The sequence below is a fragment of the Fimicolochytrium jonesii genome (assembly GCF_025526975.1).
Source record: "Fimicolochytrium jonesii strain JEL569 chromosome Unknown EV422scaffold_43, whole genome shotgun sequence".
Classification (NCBI taxonomy): Eukaryota; Fungi; Chytridiomycota; class Chytridiomycetes; order Spizellomycetales; family Powellomycetaceae; genus Fimicolochytrium; species Fimicolochytrium jonesii.
Genome location: NW_026515710.1, coordinates 1 through 13,425, shown reverse-complemented (window position 1 = coordinate 13,425; position 13,425 = coordinate 1). Strand labels below are relative to the sequence as shown.

The window sequence follows — 13,425 nt, the reverse complement described above, 5'->3', positions numbered from 1 at the left end:
CCTTTGCTCCTTTTTTCGCCGAGAGCATCCGGTGCTGAAGCTTGTCTTGGGGCTTCGTCCAAACCTGCAGCCACATATCCTCCGCGGGCACTTAAGCGCTGGGTCCACCGGCTTGTCCCTCCCTCTGCAAAGTGTCCTTCGAATACACCGTCATTGAGACTTTCACTCCATTCCTATTATCAAAACGCAATTCGCTAGAGGTGAGGCAGCCGGTCCAGTGAAAGTCATTGGGAGTCATTGTGCCATGTCCACGAATACTCGCTCGTTTAGCCGGGTGAACAAGTACTCACCGTAGATCACTGAATACCTTCCGCAGGTCCTCTTATAACCCCCCAAAGCCTGCCACCCATATAGGTCAACCGCTCGGATTTCACAATACCACTGCCGCCTCTGAGTCTCAGGACGCAAGCGTCGATCAAAGTTCAGCAGTATCTTGGCCGCCTCCTCGCCTCGAATATATTGTCACAACAGCCCAGATTCCCACGGAACTTTCATTTGGTGATCAATTCAGCGAGGAAGTATCGTCCCATCGTTCAACCCACACGAGTCCTGGCAATATGCCACACACATTCTCAGAGCATGAAGGTATGGCATCTCTTCGCGGGCGTCGCTGTTGTCGGGGTTATTCCGGGCTGCTGGGATGGATTAGATTCATTTGCGAATCTTGCTCTACACCAAACTGACTGGGGAAATGTTTTCATCACATCTTGCAGTGGAGGCGCCATCCCCCACGACACCTCCCGCTCAACATTCGGAAAGCACTCGAACCAACGCAGTCCACGATTTCGTCATTCGCAACAATGGTAACACTCCCATCACGAAGGTGTTGATCGCCAACAACGGTATGGCCGCCGTTAAGGCCATCCGATCGATTCACAAATGGGCGTACGAGACATTTGGAGACGAGCGTGCAATTCAGTTTACGGCGATGTGCACGCCGGAGGATTTGACGGTCAATGCCGAGTTCGTCAGAATGGCAGATCAGTATGTGGAAGTCCCCGGTGGAACCGCTAACCACAACTACGCCAATGTCGACTTGATTGTCGATATCGCAGAGCGTACGGGCGTGCACGTAAGTGTCAAATCATTGTTGCCGCAGCCTTCCAGCATTGGTCGGACGTCAGTTCCTCACCACCATGTCGCACTTCTAGGCTGTTTGGGTCGGATGGGGTTTCGCGTCCGAGAACCCCGTATTAGCCGAGAAGCTTGCCGCGTTGTCACCACCCGTTGTATTCGTCGGTCCTCCGCCATCTGCTATGCGAGCGCTCGGTGATAAGATCGCCTCTACGATTGTCGCCCAATCTGCCGACGTGCCTTGTGTCGCCTGGAGTGGCACTGGCATCGACGACGTTGCGAAGGACAGCGAAGGCCACGTGTACGTTCCCGACGAGATCTACCTGAAAGCCACCACCAACGATGTCAACGTCGGTCTGTCGCACGCCGAACGCATCGGCTACCCGGTCATGATCAAAGCCTCTGAAGGTGGAGGTGGTAAGGGTATCCGTCTCGTCGACGAGCCATCTCAGTTCGCACAAGCCTTCGTTCAGGTTCAGCGTGAAGTCCCCGGATCCCCTATCTTCATCATGCGTGTCGTCCGCAATGCAAGGCACTTGGAGGTTCAGCTTCTCGCCGACGGCTACGGCAATGCCATTGCTCTGTTCGGTCGTGACTGTTCCGTTCAGCGTCGTCACCAAAAGATTCTGGAAGAAGCTCCTATTACCATCGCCCCTCCTGAAATTCTGAGCAAGATGGAGAACGCGGCTGTTCGTCTCGCCAAGTTGGTCGGCTACGTCAGCGCCGGTACTGTCGAATATCTGTACGAGCCAAGCACTGGCGAGTACTACTTTTTGGAACTCAACCCCCGTCTGCAAGTCGAGCACCCGACTACTGAGATGGTAATGTGGCAATGATCTGCTTTTGTGCACTTGTCTTGTGGTCTGACGCTCATAGGGGTATCGTCTGATAGGTCTCTGGAGTCAATATACCCGCTGCCCAGCTTCAAGTGGCTATGGGCATTCCCCTCAGCAACATCAGGGACATCAGAACCCTCTACGGACTCACCCCGACCGGTCGCTCCGAGATTGATTTCGATTTCAGCAACCCGGATTCCTATGAGAAGCAACGCAAGCCTTCCCCCAAAGGACACGTCATCGCCGCTCGTATCACCGCTGAGAACCCGGATGCCGGTTTCAAGCCCAACAGTGGAAAGGTTGTCGAGCTCAACTTCCGCAGTAACAGCAACGTCTGGGGTTACTTCTCCGTGAACGCCTCCGGAGGTGTCCACGAATACGCGGATTCCCAGTTCGGTCACGTCTTCTCTTACGGCGAGACTCGTCAAGACTGTCGAAAGAACCTTGTCATGGCGCTCAAGGAGCTCTCCATTCGTGGTGACTTCCGTACGACCGTCGAGTACCTCATCAAGCTGCTCGAGACGGAGACCTACGTTGACAACAAGTTCACAACCGGGTGGCTCGATGTTTTGATCGCTCAGAAGATGGACACCGAGAAGCCCGACTCTATTCTTACCGCCATCTGTGGTGCTGTCGCTAAAGCTCAAACCTGGTTCCAGCACAACATCGGAGAGTTCTGCCGCGCCCTTGAGAAGGGTCAGACCCCATCCCGCTCTCTTCTTGAGACAAAGCACCAAGTCGACTTCATCCTGCACAACGTTCAGTACAAGATTGCAGTCACTGTCACAGGCGCCGAGTCTTACAGACTGACCGCCAATGGCTCCCACGTCGACGTTGTCGCCAAGAAGCTCGCTGACGGTGGCGTGATGGTTCTTCTCGGAGGTCAGAAGCACTTGGTGTATGCCAAGGACGAAGGCCACGCCACCCATTTGGAACTCGACAGCAAGGCCGTCATCTTGGAGAAGGAGAACGACCCTACGAAGCTTCGCTCGCCGTCTCCTGGCAAGCTCGTACGGTACCTCGTCGAAGAGGGCTCCCACCTGAACGCCGGCGACGCTTTCGCGGAAATTGAGGTCATGAAGATGTACATGCCTCTGCTCGCCAGCGAAAGCGGATTGGTCGAGTTTGTCCTTCCGGCCGGAAGCGTGCTTTCCGCGGGTGAAGTCATTGGGTCCCTTACCCTCGATGATCCAAGCAAGGTCAGGCGCGCAACGGTCTTTGAGGGCGAGTTCCCCAAAGTCGGCGCCCCCCGAGTGGTCGGAGACAAGCCTCACCAGAGATACGAACAAGCCAAGCAAACAGTCGACGGGATCCTTGACGGTTACGAGTTCCACGGCGACATCGGTGCCGTCGTTCGCCACCTCGTCGAACAGTTGCGCGAGCCCGAGGTGCCACTCTGCGAGCTCTCCCAGGTCCTCTCCGCTCTTGCCGGTCGCGTGCCGCCCAAGCTCGGTGCCGCGATGCAAGCCGAGATTGAGCGTTTCAGGACCCAGGGCGAGCCCTTCCGTCCGGAAATATTCCAACAGCTCATCTCGCAGGCCAGCCTCAGCATGAACAAAGACGATCACACCGCATTCACCGCCACCATCGTTCCGGTCCAACAGGTTCTGGACCGCTACGCTCAAGGCATCAAGTACCACGAGCGGGCAGTGCTTGCCAGCCTGCTCACGCGTTACATACACATCCAAGAGTTGTTCGATTCGAAACGACAGGATGACGTGCTCCTTGAGTTGAGGGACCAGCACAAGAATGCTCTCGGCAACGTCGTCGCGGTGGCTCTCGCCTTCTCCAAGCAGAAGAACAGGAACGACCTCGCGCTCGTAGTTCTCGACCATCTCCGAAGCGACATCACTGACGAAGGGAAACAGGTTTACGTCCCAATCATCACCGAGATGACCGCTTTCACCAGCCGCGCTACCGCTAAGGTCTCCCTGAAGGCCCGCGAATTGCTGATGTGGTACCAGATGCCCAGTTACGAGGAGAGGTTCAACGACATGCAGGACATCCTGCTCTCTGCCGTCAAGGCCGGCAACGCTTGTGAAGACGATGCCGCTCCTGTGTTGAGGCAGCCAAGCTTCGACAACATGTACTTGTCGAAGCTGGTCACTGCCAACCACACCATCCTGGATATCCTCCCGCAGTTCTTCTACCATTCCGATGTCAGCCTCCGCGCCGCTGCTCTCTACACCTACGTGCTGCACACCTACCAAGCGTACTCAATCACGTCGGTCAAGCACCATATCGAAACTGAGCCGATCGTCTTCGAGTGGGAGTTCACTCTCCGCCCCGTCACAACCACCAGCGGTTCGGACAGCAAAAGCCGTACCTACTCGCGTGCGGGATCGTCTACGTCGCTGAGCAGCCTTCAAACAGCACCAGCGAGCGGTGCGTCCGGTGACCTCAAGGGAGCGCGGAAAGGAGTTCTTTGCGCTTTCACTTCGTTGGCGGACGTCGAAGAGCGTTTCGCAAGCTTCATTGAACAGTACGGTGAAGCCGTCAAGCCCGCAGTCAACGGGTTGAACCGTGGAAGCCAGCACCGTGCCGCGCGCAACGTGGTGAACATCGCTGTCCTGGACGTCCAAAACGAGCTTGCCGATACCGACGCCGCTCAAGCCAAATTCAAGAGCATCGTTGCTTCCATTCGCCCTCTTCTCCGTGCCAAGGCCATTCGGCGAGTTACGTTCATGCTTCTCCGCAAGGGCAAATACCCCCACTACTTCACTTACAAGGAGGAATTAGACTTCGTTGAGGACGTTCTCATCCGCCACATCGAGCCCGCAATGGCCTACCAGCTGGAGCTGCAACGCCTTGCCAACTATGAGGTCAAGCCTTGCTTCATCGACAACCGTCGCATCCACGTGTACCACGGAGTCGGCAAGAAGAACCCTGCTGACCACCGCTTCTTCGTTCGCGCCATGGTGTACCCTGGTCAAGCACCAACCGATCAAACCCGCACTCACGAGTTCCTGCTCAGCGAGGGTACTCGTATTCTCACCGACATCATGGACGCGTTGGAGATTGTCGGTGCTCAGTTCCCCAACACCGACGGTAACCACATCTTCGTTAACTTCGTCCCCACCTTCGAGATCGACACCGAGGTGGTCGAGAGCAGTTTGAGAGACTTTGTTGAGCGTCATGGTCAACGTCTGTGGAAGCTACGTGTCACCACAGCGGAAGTCCGTTTCCTCCTCAGGAAGCCCATCACCGCCGCGCCTTCGCTCAACGGTAGCAACCACGGCGTCGGACGCGTTTCCCCAACATCGGCTGCCGCCACGCAGAACACACCAAGGGCTTTCCGCTACGTGATGTCTTCCGTCACCGGCTATGTCACCCGTAACGACGTGTACCAAGAGCACCGCGACGGTACTGGTGTGCAGAAGTTCCAGTCCCTCTCTTCCCCACCCGGCCCATTACACCAAGTCCCCGTAAGCGCTCCCTACCCCACCCGCGCGTCCATTCAACCCAAGCGCTACAAGGCCCACTTGATGGGTACCACCTACATCTACGACTTCCCCGAACTCTTCCGCCGTGCTGTTGAAAAGAAGTGGGTTGCGCACAACAAGGAGAATGGTAGTGCTTCCCGTGTTCCCGCTGTGGTGATGAATGTTACCGAGCTGGTCGTTGGAAAGGACGGAAACCTGATTGAGCTTGTGCGCGAGCCTGGAGAAAACGACTGCGGAATGGTAGCTTGGGATTTGGAGCTGTTCACGCCTGAGTACCCTGAAGGTCGCCACATTGTGGTGGTTGCAAATGATATCACATTCAACATTGGATCTTTCGGACCACAAGAGGACCTGGTGTTCTTCAAGGCTTCAGAGTACGCCAGGAAGCAAGGTGAGATTTTGGGAACACCTGAACAGAGTTCCCCATAGCACGGGATTAACAGACTTCCATCAGGTATCCCGCGCATCTACATTTCCGCAAACTCCGGCGCTCGCATCGGTCTTGCGGACGAGGTGATCAACCACTTCAACGTCGCATGGCTGGACCCCAGCAACCCCGCCAAGGGCTTCGACTACCTCTACCTCACCGAGGCAGAGCACAAGAAGCTTGTTCTTGACCAGCCAGAAAACCCGTCAGTCCACTGCGAGCTTGTTACCGGTGAGGACGGCGAAAAGCGCTACAAGATCGTCGATGTGATCGGACGCGAGCACGGTCTTGGCGTGGAGAACCTTCAAGGATCCGGAATGATTGCCGGCGAGACCAGCTTGGCCTACGAGGAGATCTTCACCGTCACCCTCGTCACATGTCGCAGTGTCGGTATCGGTGCCTACCTCGTCCGACTCGGCCAGCGTGCCATTCAAGTCGAATATACACCCATCATCCTCACCGGTGCTGCAGCGCTCAACAAGGTGCTCGGTCGCGAGGTCTACACTTCCAACTTGCAACTCGGTGGCACGCAGATCATGCACCGCAACGGTGTTTCTCACCTCGTTGCAAAGGACGATATGAACGGAGTCCAAGAAATCATCAACTGGCTTTCGTTCGTTCCCAAGCATCGCAACGCACCGCTCCCTGTTCTCCCCACCACCGATCCCATTGACCGGGAGGTTGAAACGGAGATCACCAAGGCGCCATACGATCCCCGCGTCTTACTCGCAGGCGGTGAAGACAAGGACGGCGACTTCGCTGCTGGATTCTTCGACCGTGGCACATTCGCCGAGACACTTGCCGGTTGGGCCAAGGGAGTCGTAGTTGGGCGTGCTCGTCTCGGAGGCATCCCCGTTGGTGTCATTTCCGTGGAAACCCGTTCCACAGACACCGTCATCCCCGCCGACGCAGCCAACGAAACGTCCCAGGAGCAAACTATCTCCGAAGCTGGTGGAGTGTGGTACCCCAACTCGTCATACAAGACCGCGCAAGCCATCAACGACTTCAACAAGGGCGAACAACTTCCTCTGTTCATCTTTGCGAACTGGCGTGGATTCTCTGGCGGTCAATCCGACATGTACAAGGAAGTGCTCAAGTACGGTGCTGGTATCGTCGATGCGCTGAGGGCCTACAAGCAGCCGGTATTCGTCTACGTCATCGGTGAACTCCGCGGTGGAGCCTGGGTCGTCGTTGACCCTACCATCAACCCCGACATGATGGAGATGTACGCCGAGGAGCAGTCCCGCGGTGGTGTCCTGGAACCCCAGGGTATCGTCGAGATCAAGTTCCGTCGCCCGCAGATGATTGCTGCCATGGAGCGCCTCGACCCTGAGTACCGGGCTCTGAAGCGCCAGCTTGCAGAAGCGACCCCTGACGCCAAGGCACATCTTCAAGCCGCCGTTGAACGTCGGGAGAAGGACCTCCTGCCCGTGTACCACCAAGTCGCTGTTGAATTCGCCGACCTTCACGACAGGCCCGGCCGTATGCTCGCCAAGGACGTCGTCCACCGCATCGTCGGATGGGCAGAGTCGCGGAAGTTTTTCTATTGGCGCCTCCTGCGCCGCATCAGCGAGGAGACTGTGATCCGCAACCTGCAGGAAGCCGACTCAACCCTCACCCGCGCGGACTGCAAATATCTTCTCCAGCAATGGTTCGCCGACGACGTGCACAAGGTCCGCGCCGTCTTTGACGACGACGAGATGGAGGACCAAGACCACCAACACCAGCACCAGCAGGCCAACGACTACCCCGGCGCCGACCTTTCCGTTGTGCGCTGGCTCGGTATTCGCCGCGAGAGCGTCGATGAACGCGTCGACAAGGTCAGGATCGGGGCGCGCACCCGTGCCGTGCAGGATATCGCCGCGAGTGACATTGATGTTGCTGTGGAGGGTATCCTCAAGGCTGTCCAGGGACTTGATGCCAAGCATCGCCAGCGCGTGCTCGACTCTTTACGCTCGGCGTCGATGTAGAACATTGCGTTTAGATTCACACTTCACTATCGTACAGCGTTTGCGCTAGAACCCCATTTTTGTTTTGCCACATTTCACCTTTCCCCTCTTTGGCTCGCTTGGACGAATTCTGTATCATTCATTCCCCATTTCTAACTCGGTCCTGCCGGATTTGAACTGAGTAGTAGACAGCATGCGAACTTCTTCATAGTCGTCTGAGTCTCCATGTCATATATTGTACATTTGCCATCGATCTGTTTTCACATGAACCCTTTGTGAACTTCTGGATTTCGGGACTTTTGAAACGCTTTCGACTCTGGAGTCGAGCTGACAGTCTTCCAGAGTTAGGATTTCGCTTCAGTTTTCAACCAGCGGCCAGAATAACCGATGCAGCCCGCAAAAAAAAGGAAATTGGGCAGCGCTCATAGGCAGCTTTCATTCTTGGGTATGAATAACAAGGAAACCATTGGAAGTTTGCACTCGTGCTGGATGATTGGGCCTTGGATGAGGCCGACGGTGGCGACGATGCGGTTGGCGACGATGCGGGTGGCGACGATACGGGTGGTGTTCACATTTTTGGAACTCAACATATTCGTGGTGTTGGCGTCGGGGGCGTCCGCAATGGGGCTGCGACGGTCAACCACATCATGAGTCAAGGAAGGGGTGCTGATGGTGTATGGAAGGCGAACACCGCAAAGATTTATTTGAACGCGTACGCGAAGTGAATCGATGCGCTGGAGATGGAAGGCAATGAGGAGCGCCGAGATCGATTACAAGTGACGGACGTGACAAAGACCTTACAACTGATCCAAGCGCAACATGACCTGTGTTGTGAGATGTTGGATGTGGCGGCGAGCAAGCAGATGTACACGGAAGCGGAGATGGAGAACTACTTGGAGTGGTGGGAATTCAAAGAGCGGGTCGGAGCATGGTTGGAGGCTCAACCGGCACCCCGCGCTGACGACACTGAGATGGCTTTCAGTGAAATCCAGAGGCTGATGACCGTCGCGGCGTTGCGTATAGCGGTTTTTGACCATGAACCCCGTCGACTGGATGTGTTTGCAGCCGACGGTCGAAACTACTACGAGAGCGAGATGCGGACAATCATCCTCGACGAGTACAAGACGGCCACGAAGTATGGAACGCAACGTACTGTACTGTACTGTATGCAAGTGTCAGAAGAGACGGGCAAAATTCTGGATATCTTAATCGCGTACGGCAAAAAGCATGATCGACAGTACGTGTTCGGGCCCTTGGAAGAACCGGAGACGTTCACCTACACAGCACATTCGGCGTGGTCTAGTCGCTTTTTGAGCACCGCGATGCACAAAGCGACAGGGAAGGCCATCAACTGTGATCTCCTGCGCAAGCTTTACATTGAGTTTGCGCAAAAAGAGGGTTTGTTTGACGACCCGTTGGCGCGGAGGGCGATTTCCAACCGGATGGCACATGACGTGCGGACGCAGGTGAAATACTATGCGAAAGATGTCGGGCGGTCCGGCAAGAAGAGGAACGTAGAGGCCGTTGATGCGGATGCGGAGGCGGATTCGGAAAGCGGAAGACAACGCAAGCGAACCGTGATAACTGACGAGCAGAAGGCTGCCCTCTGGGAGGTCAAAGTCGAACAGGAGGCAATGCAAGGGACTACCGGTTGAACACTTAGGGTTAGGGTTAGGGTTACAAGACCCCCTGGGTTGGGTTTTATGATTGGGTTGCCTGGAACCCTAGGGACTTAGAAATTTTCGAGTTTTTTGGCTTTTGGGTGTGTTCTACAGTTCGAATTCTTGACTCTGAGGGGTGTGGTGGCGGGGGGTGTTACGCACCTAGGCAAGTCGGGGGGGACTAGGTGTGCAAGGGCAAGTGATGGGTCTTATGGGTGGTGGTGCGGGTACGGGGTGGGGGCAGGGGTGCCAATAGGGGGGGGGGGGGGTTCATATAAAGGGGACATATATGTTATATATACGTTATGGGACTTGTGAAAATTGGGATTTTTTTAGTGCCGATCCGGAGTTGGCGTCCTAATTAAAAAGTTGGCCCCATATCATATTCTCTAATTGAAGTACTCTCGGATTGGCAATCCGTGCGGAAACGGCTTCAGAAACTTAGAAAAACGAAATTTTCACGCGACGGGGGGTAAAAAATTGGAAAATGTGGTGATATCTCAACATCTGGCTGACTATCCAGTGTTGGGCACTTAATGAAAGTTGATTGTAGCCTATGGTTTGCATAGCGGATGTGGTAGCAAATCTTGTGTAACCTTGCTTTTGGCTGAAGAACAGGGCCCCTTTTCAATTCTCAAGTCGTGACCCCCAAGACCTCCTAACAAAAGACACAAGTACGTATGTGCAGGCAAAGGGGTTTGGCCGTGTTCTCCAGTAAACATTTTGTGAATTCCGCTGTGCATCGTAGACTGTTTGTAGGACCCTTGCGGTATGATATTTACCAAAACTGTTGAACATTTTCCGGTTAAAGCAGTGTTCTACAGTTTGTCCATGCAGGTTAGGGCACGTGACCTGGGCCTGCTTGCAGGGTACGCAGAGTGAGAGGGTTGGGGTTAGAGATTTCCCAGATCACTTATTAAATTCAGCCAAACTGTCTCTGTCATGGAACATTTAAAATGGTGGAAAGTAGTATTGCATTTATTGATTCAGAGTACATTGGAAAAGCGCACATTCAGAAAAGGGTTTTGGTGTAAAGTTATCAACGACAGTCAACAGTACTAAAGGACTTCCGCAAGCATGTCACGGACTTGGTTCTGTCCAAAAGTCGTACGGCACTCAGGGTACCTGGCGCAGCGGAGACGGAAACGATGCTGACCGCCAATGTTATGAAAAGCTGAGCCTCCACAGTTGGGACATTGAAGCTGATCACGATGCTGATGGAAGAGTTCACGGATATTGCCAATGGGAGCAGCATCAGGCACTTCCCCATCCCCATGACCCCACCAAGCACGAGCAGGATCAATGACGGGTGCAATGCCTTTGAACCATCCGGGGTTGAAACCAAAAGAGTTGAGAACATCTCGGAAGCGCTGACAGTCTGTCACAGTAGTCTGTCTATTGCGATCTCCCCTGAATAGAACTCTGGTGGCAGCGGCCATGATGCCATTGATGAGACTGTAGTACTCTTCCACCGGCACAAGCTTCAAGGAGTTTGCGCCCATGTGCTGGAAAATGGTCTCGATCTGGTCCAAATGGAGATTCAAAACCATCTGTTCCGCTGATTCCAACCTGGCGCACTGAACTCGCACTTCAACTCGCATGCCAGTAATGTGGAGCGGGTGACCGTTGAGCCATTGACGTAAACCTCTCAGTGTCTCACTGCGATCACCAAGGCTGGACTTGGTCTGGGGCATTCGCGAAGACAAAGTCGAAGAGTAGGCTTTGAGCGCATGAACAAGCTTTGGGTAGCAAGTAACCCGAACATTGGCGTGGCCCGCAATGTCAAAGCGGGTGGACCCAAATCCCTCACCAAGGATGGTGAGCATGGGAAAGGTGGCGCCAACTCCACGTCCATTGTAGCGAACCAAAGGAATGACACCACGAGTGTTGAATGTCTGACCAATGTCCCATGTGTTGAGTGCAGCATCGGGATGGTTGCTCACTTCCTGGTCAAAGGAGTAGGCTGGCAAAGTCTGAATGCGTTGCTTCATTCCATACTGCACAATGCGTACAGAGGGTGACACAGCACCAATGATGTCCTGGAACCCAGACATCAACAGATTTTGCCGCCCAGCAATCAATCGTGAGTGATCCGTGCTTTCCCTCACGATGATCGAATGTTCATTGTGAAGTAACTCAAGAATCCTTGCCTTTGACTCTGGATTGAATGGAATGCTAATGACACAAGGTCTGCTAGCGATCCGCATCCAACCGGCGAAAGCTTCACTGTCCTTGATATGCTGCATCACTCCAGACAGTTCAACCAATGTGAAGGCACCAAAGAGGGTGGTCAGCTTTGTGGTAGGGAGCGTAAAGGCCATCCAGTCCACATCAAAGTAGCCAGTACTGCGGAAGACCCCAAACTGCTCATCCTGAAGGGCAGGAGAGCGATGGTGTTCCTCATCTGAAGAGCTTGAGCAAGAAGTTGGCAACTCGATGTCCTCACGCCCCTCATCACTATGATGATGAGGGTTGGAGCTGTGTGAACCAGAAATGGACAACTCCACATCCAAACTGCCGATGCTGGATGAGGTCTGGGAGATTTCGACCTGAAGGCTGGTGTTCGACATGGATGAGGTAAGGCTCGACGGCGAAAGGGTGTTGTTGGTGAATGCGGTGAAAGGCATGGTGTTGGCCCTGGTGTTGGCGATGGTATTGGTGTCGGTATTGGCGTAGGTGCTGAAATGTGGTGGTGGTGCGTGCTTTTGGAGGGAGGGAATCTGAACAGCCCTCTCCTTTTATAAAAGTCTGGCCAAAGGCAACCTGGAGCTGTTCTTCAAATTTTTCTGCAACCCTACCTTTCTTTTTTCCTAACTTTTTTTTTCCCCTTTTTTGTTTTCACTACTCCTTTTTTTTCGCGACTTTTTTTTTTCACTAATCCTTTTTTTTTTCGGACTTTTTTTTTTCCACTAATCCTTTTTTTTTCAACTTTTTTTTTTCATCAAACTTTTTTTTTTTCAACTTTTTTTTTTTTCACTTAGCCTTTTTTTTTTTCGACTTTTTTTTTTCCACTAATCCTTTTTTTTTACTTTTTTTAGGGTTAGGGTTAGGGTTAGGGTTAGGGTTAGGGTTAGGGTTAGGGTTACAGGACTGTTCCCGGTTATGGGTTATTTTTGGCCATCCAAAAAGTGTCAAACAAAGTTGCTAGCAATGTTCAGGGGCATCTTACTGTAATGTGCTTCAAATTTTGGGGCATGTTTTCCACTCAATGCCCCGGGAAAATCTGTTTTTCCGATTTTTTACTATGAAAATATTGCCAAAATGCATTTTCTGAAACTCTGAGTGGATGGATTTCGCTTAAAGTGGAATATGTCTCGGAAAACATCCCCAAAAACATCTAGGAACCTTCATCTACTCTAGTATTCATCAACTCCTGGTACTTTTTGTTTCCAGGCAATATGGGGGTGTTCTCTAGTTGGCGGCGAATGACTCATTTTGGTTTGCTCTCAATTTGCTCCATGTTTAAATCCTTTTAAGGCCCAAATACTTTCTTTTCTTCCATTGCTCCTCCTGTTGGTGGAGGATGGCAAATGCCTTTTTGCATTGCAATACATGGATATGACAGGGTGTTTGTCAACCAGCAAATCATGGAAAAAGCATGCAGTGCATGTCCATTTGCATGCCCTATGTCATCCGTACCACCTTGGACACCCAAGGAAAGGTATGCGGACTCAAAAGATAATATAGTTACGGAAGTGGAAGCAGGGAGATTCAATGACTATTTAACGAGCTATGGCACACGTAAGTTCCCAGGAGTGGGACTTAGCACAATTTGAGAAAACATATCAGAGGAACTGGAGAACACACTCTTGGAGACTTAGGGTTTAGGGTTAGGGTTAGGGTTAGGGTTAGGGTAGGGTTAGGGTTAGGGTTAGGGTTAGGGTTAGGGTTAGGGTTAGGGTTAGGGTTAGGGTTAGGGGTTAGGGGGTTAGGGTTAGGGTTAGGGTTAGGGTTAGGGTTAGGTTAGGGTTAGGGTTAGGGTTAGGGTTAGGGTTACAGGACTGTTCCCGGTTATGGGTTATTTTTGGCCATCCA

The 13,425-nt window shown here is 53.1% G+C and overlaps 2 protein-coding genes across 2 annotated transcripts; both read left to right on the top strand.

The window, feature by feature from the left end:
- Positions 1-324: 324 nt before the first annotated feature.
- Positions 325-7,842, top strand: EV422DRAFT_335500 (acetyl-CoA carboxylase). Its single transcript, XM_053066397.1, has 5 exons — positions 325-585; positions 714-1,072; positions 1,152-1,895; positions 1,967-5,744; positions 5,808-7,842. Exons 1-5 carry the CDS (start codon positions 558-560, stop codon positions 7,748-7,750), a joined length of 6,852 nt encoding a protein of 2,283 aa, XP_052920877.1. The 5' UTR covers positions 325-557; the 3' UTR covers positions 7,751-7,842.
- A 298-nt stretch (positions 7,843-8,140) lies between these two features.
- Positions 8,141-9,384, top strand: EV422DRAFT_610517 (uncharacterized protein; the record flags this gene model as incomplete). The annotated part of the gene is made up of 1 exon (XM_053073857.1): positions 8,141-9,384. The coding sequence occupies exon 1, from the start codon at positions 8,470-8,472 to the stop codon at positions 9,382-9,384; it is 915 nt and encodes a 304-aa protein (XP_052920876.1). The 5' UTR covers positions 8,141-8,469.
- Between the last annotated feature and the right edge of the window lie 4,041 nt (positions 9,385-13,425).

What these genes read in the sequence shown, in the direction of transcription:
- EV422DRAFT_335500 (XM_053066397.1), top strand. Translation starts at nt 558, where the DNA reads ATGCCACACACATTCTCAGAGCATGAAG. An exon ending in AGCACCCGACTACTGAGATG is followed by an intron (nt 1,896 to 1,966) that starts GTAATGTGGCAA and finishes ATCGTCTGATAG; the next exon opens with GTCTCTGGAGTCAATATACC. An exon ending in AGAGTACGCCAGGAAGCAAG is followed by an intron (nt 5,745 to 5,807) that starts GTGAGATTTTGG and finishes GACTTCCATCAG; the next exon opens with GTATCCCGCGCATCTACATT.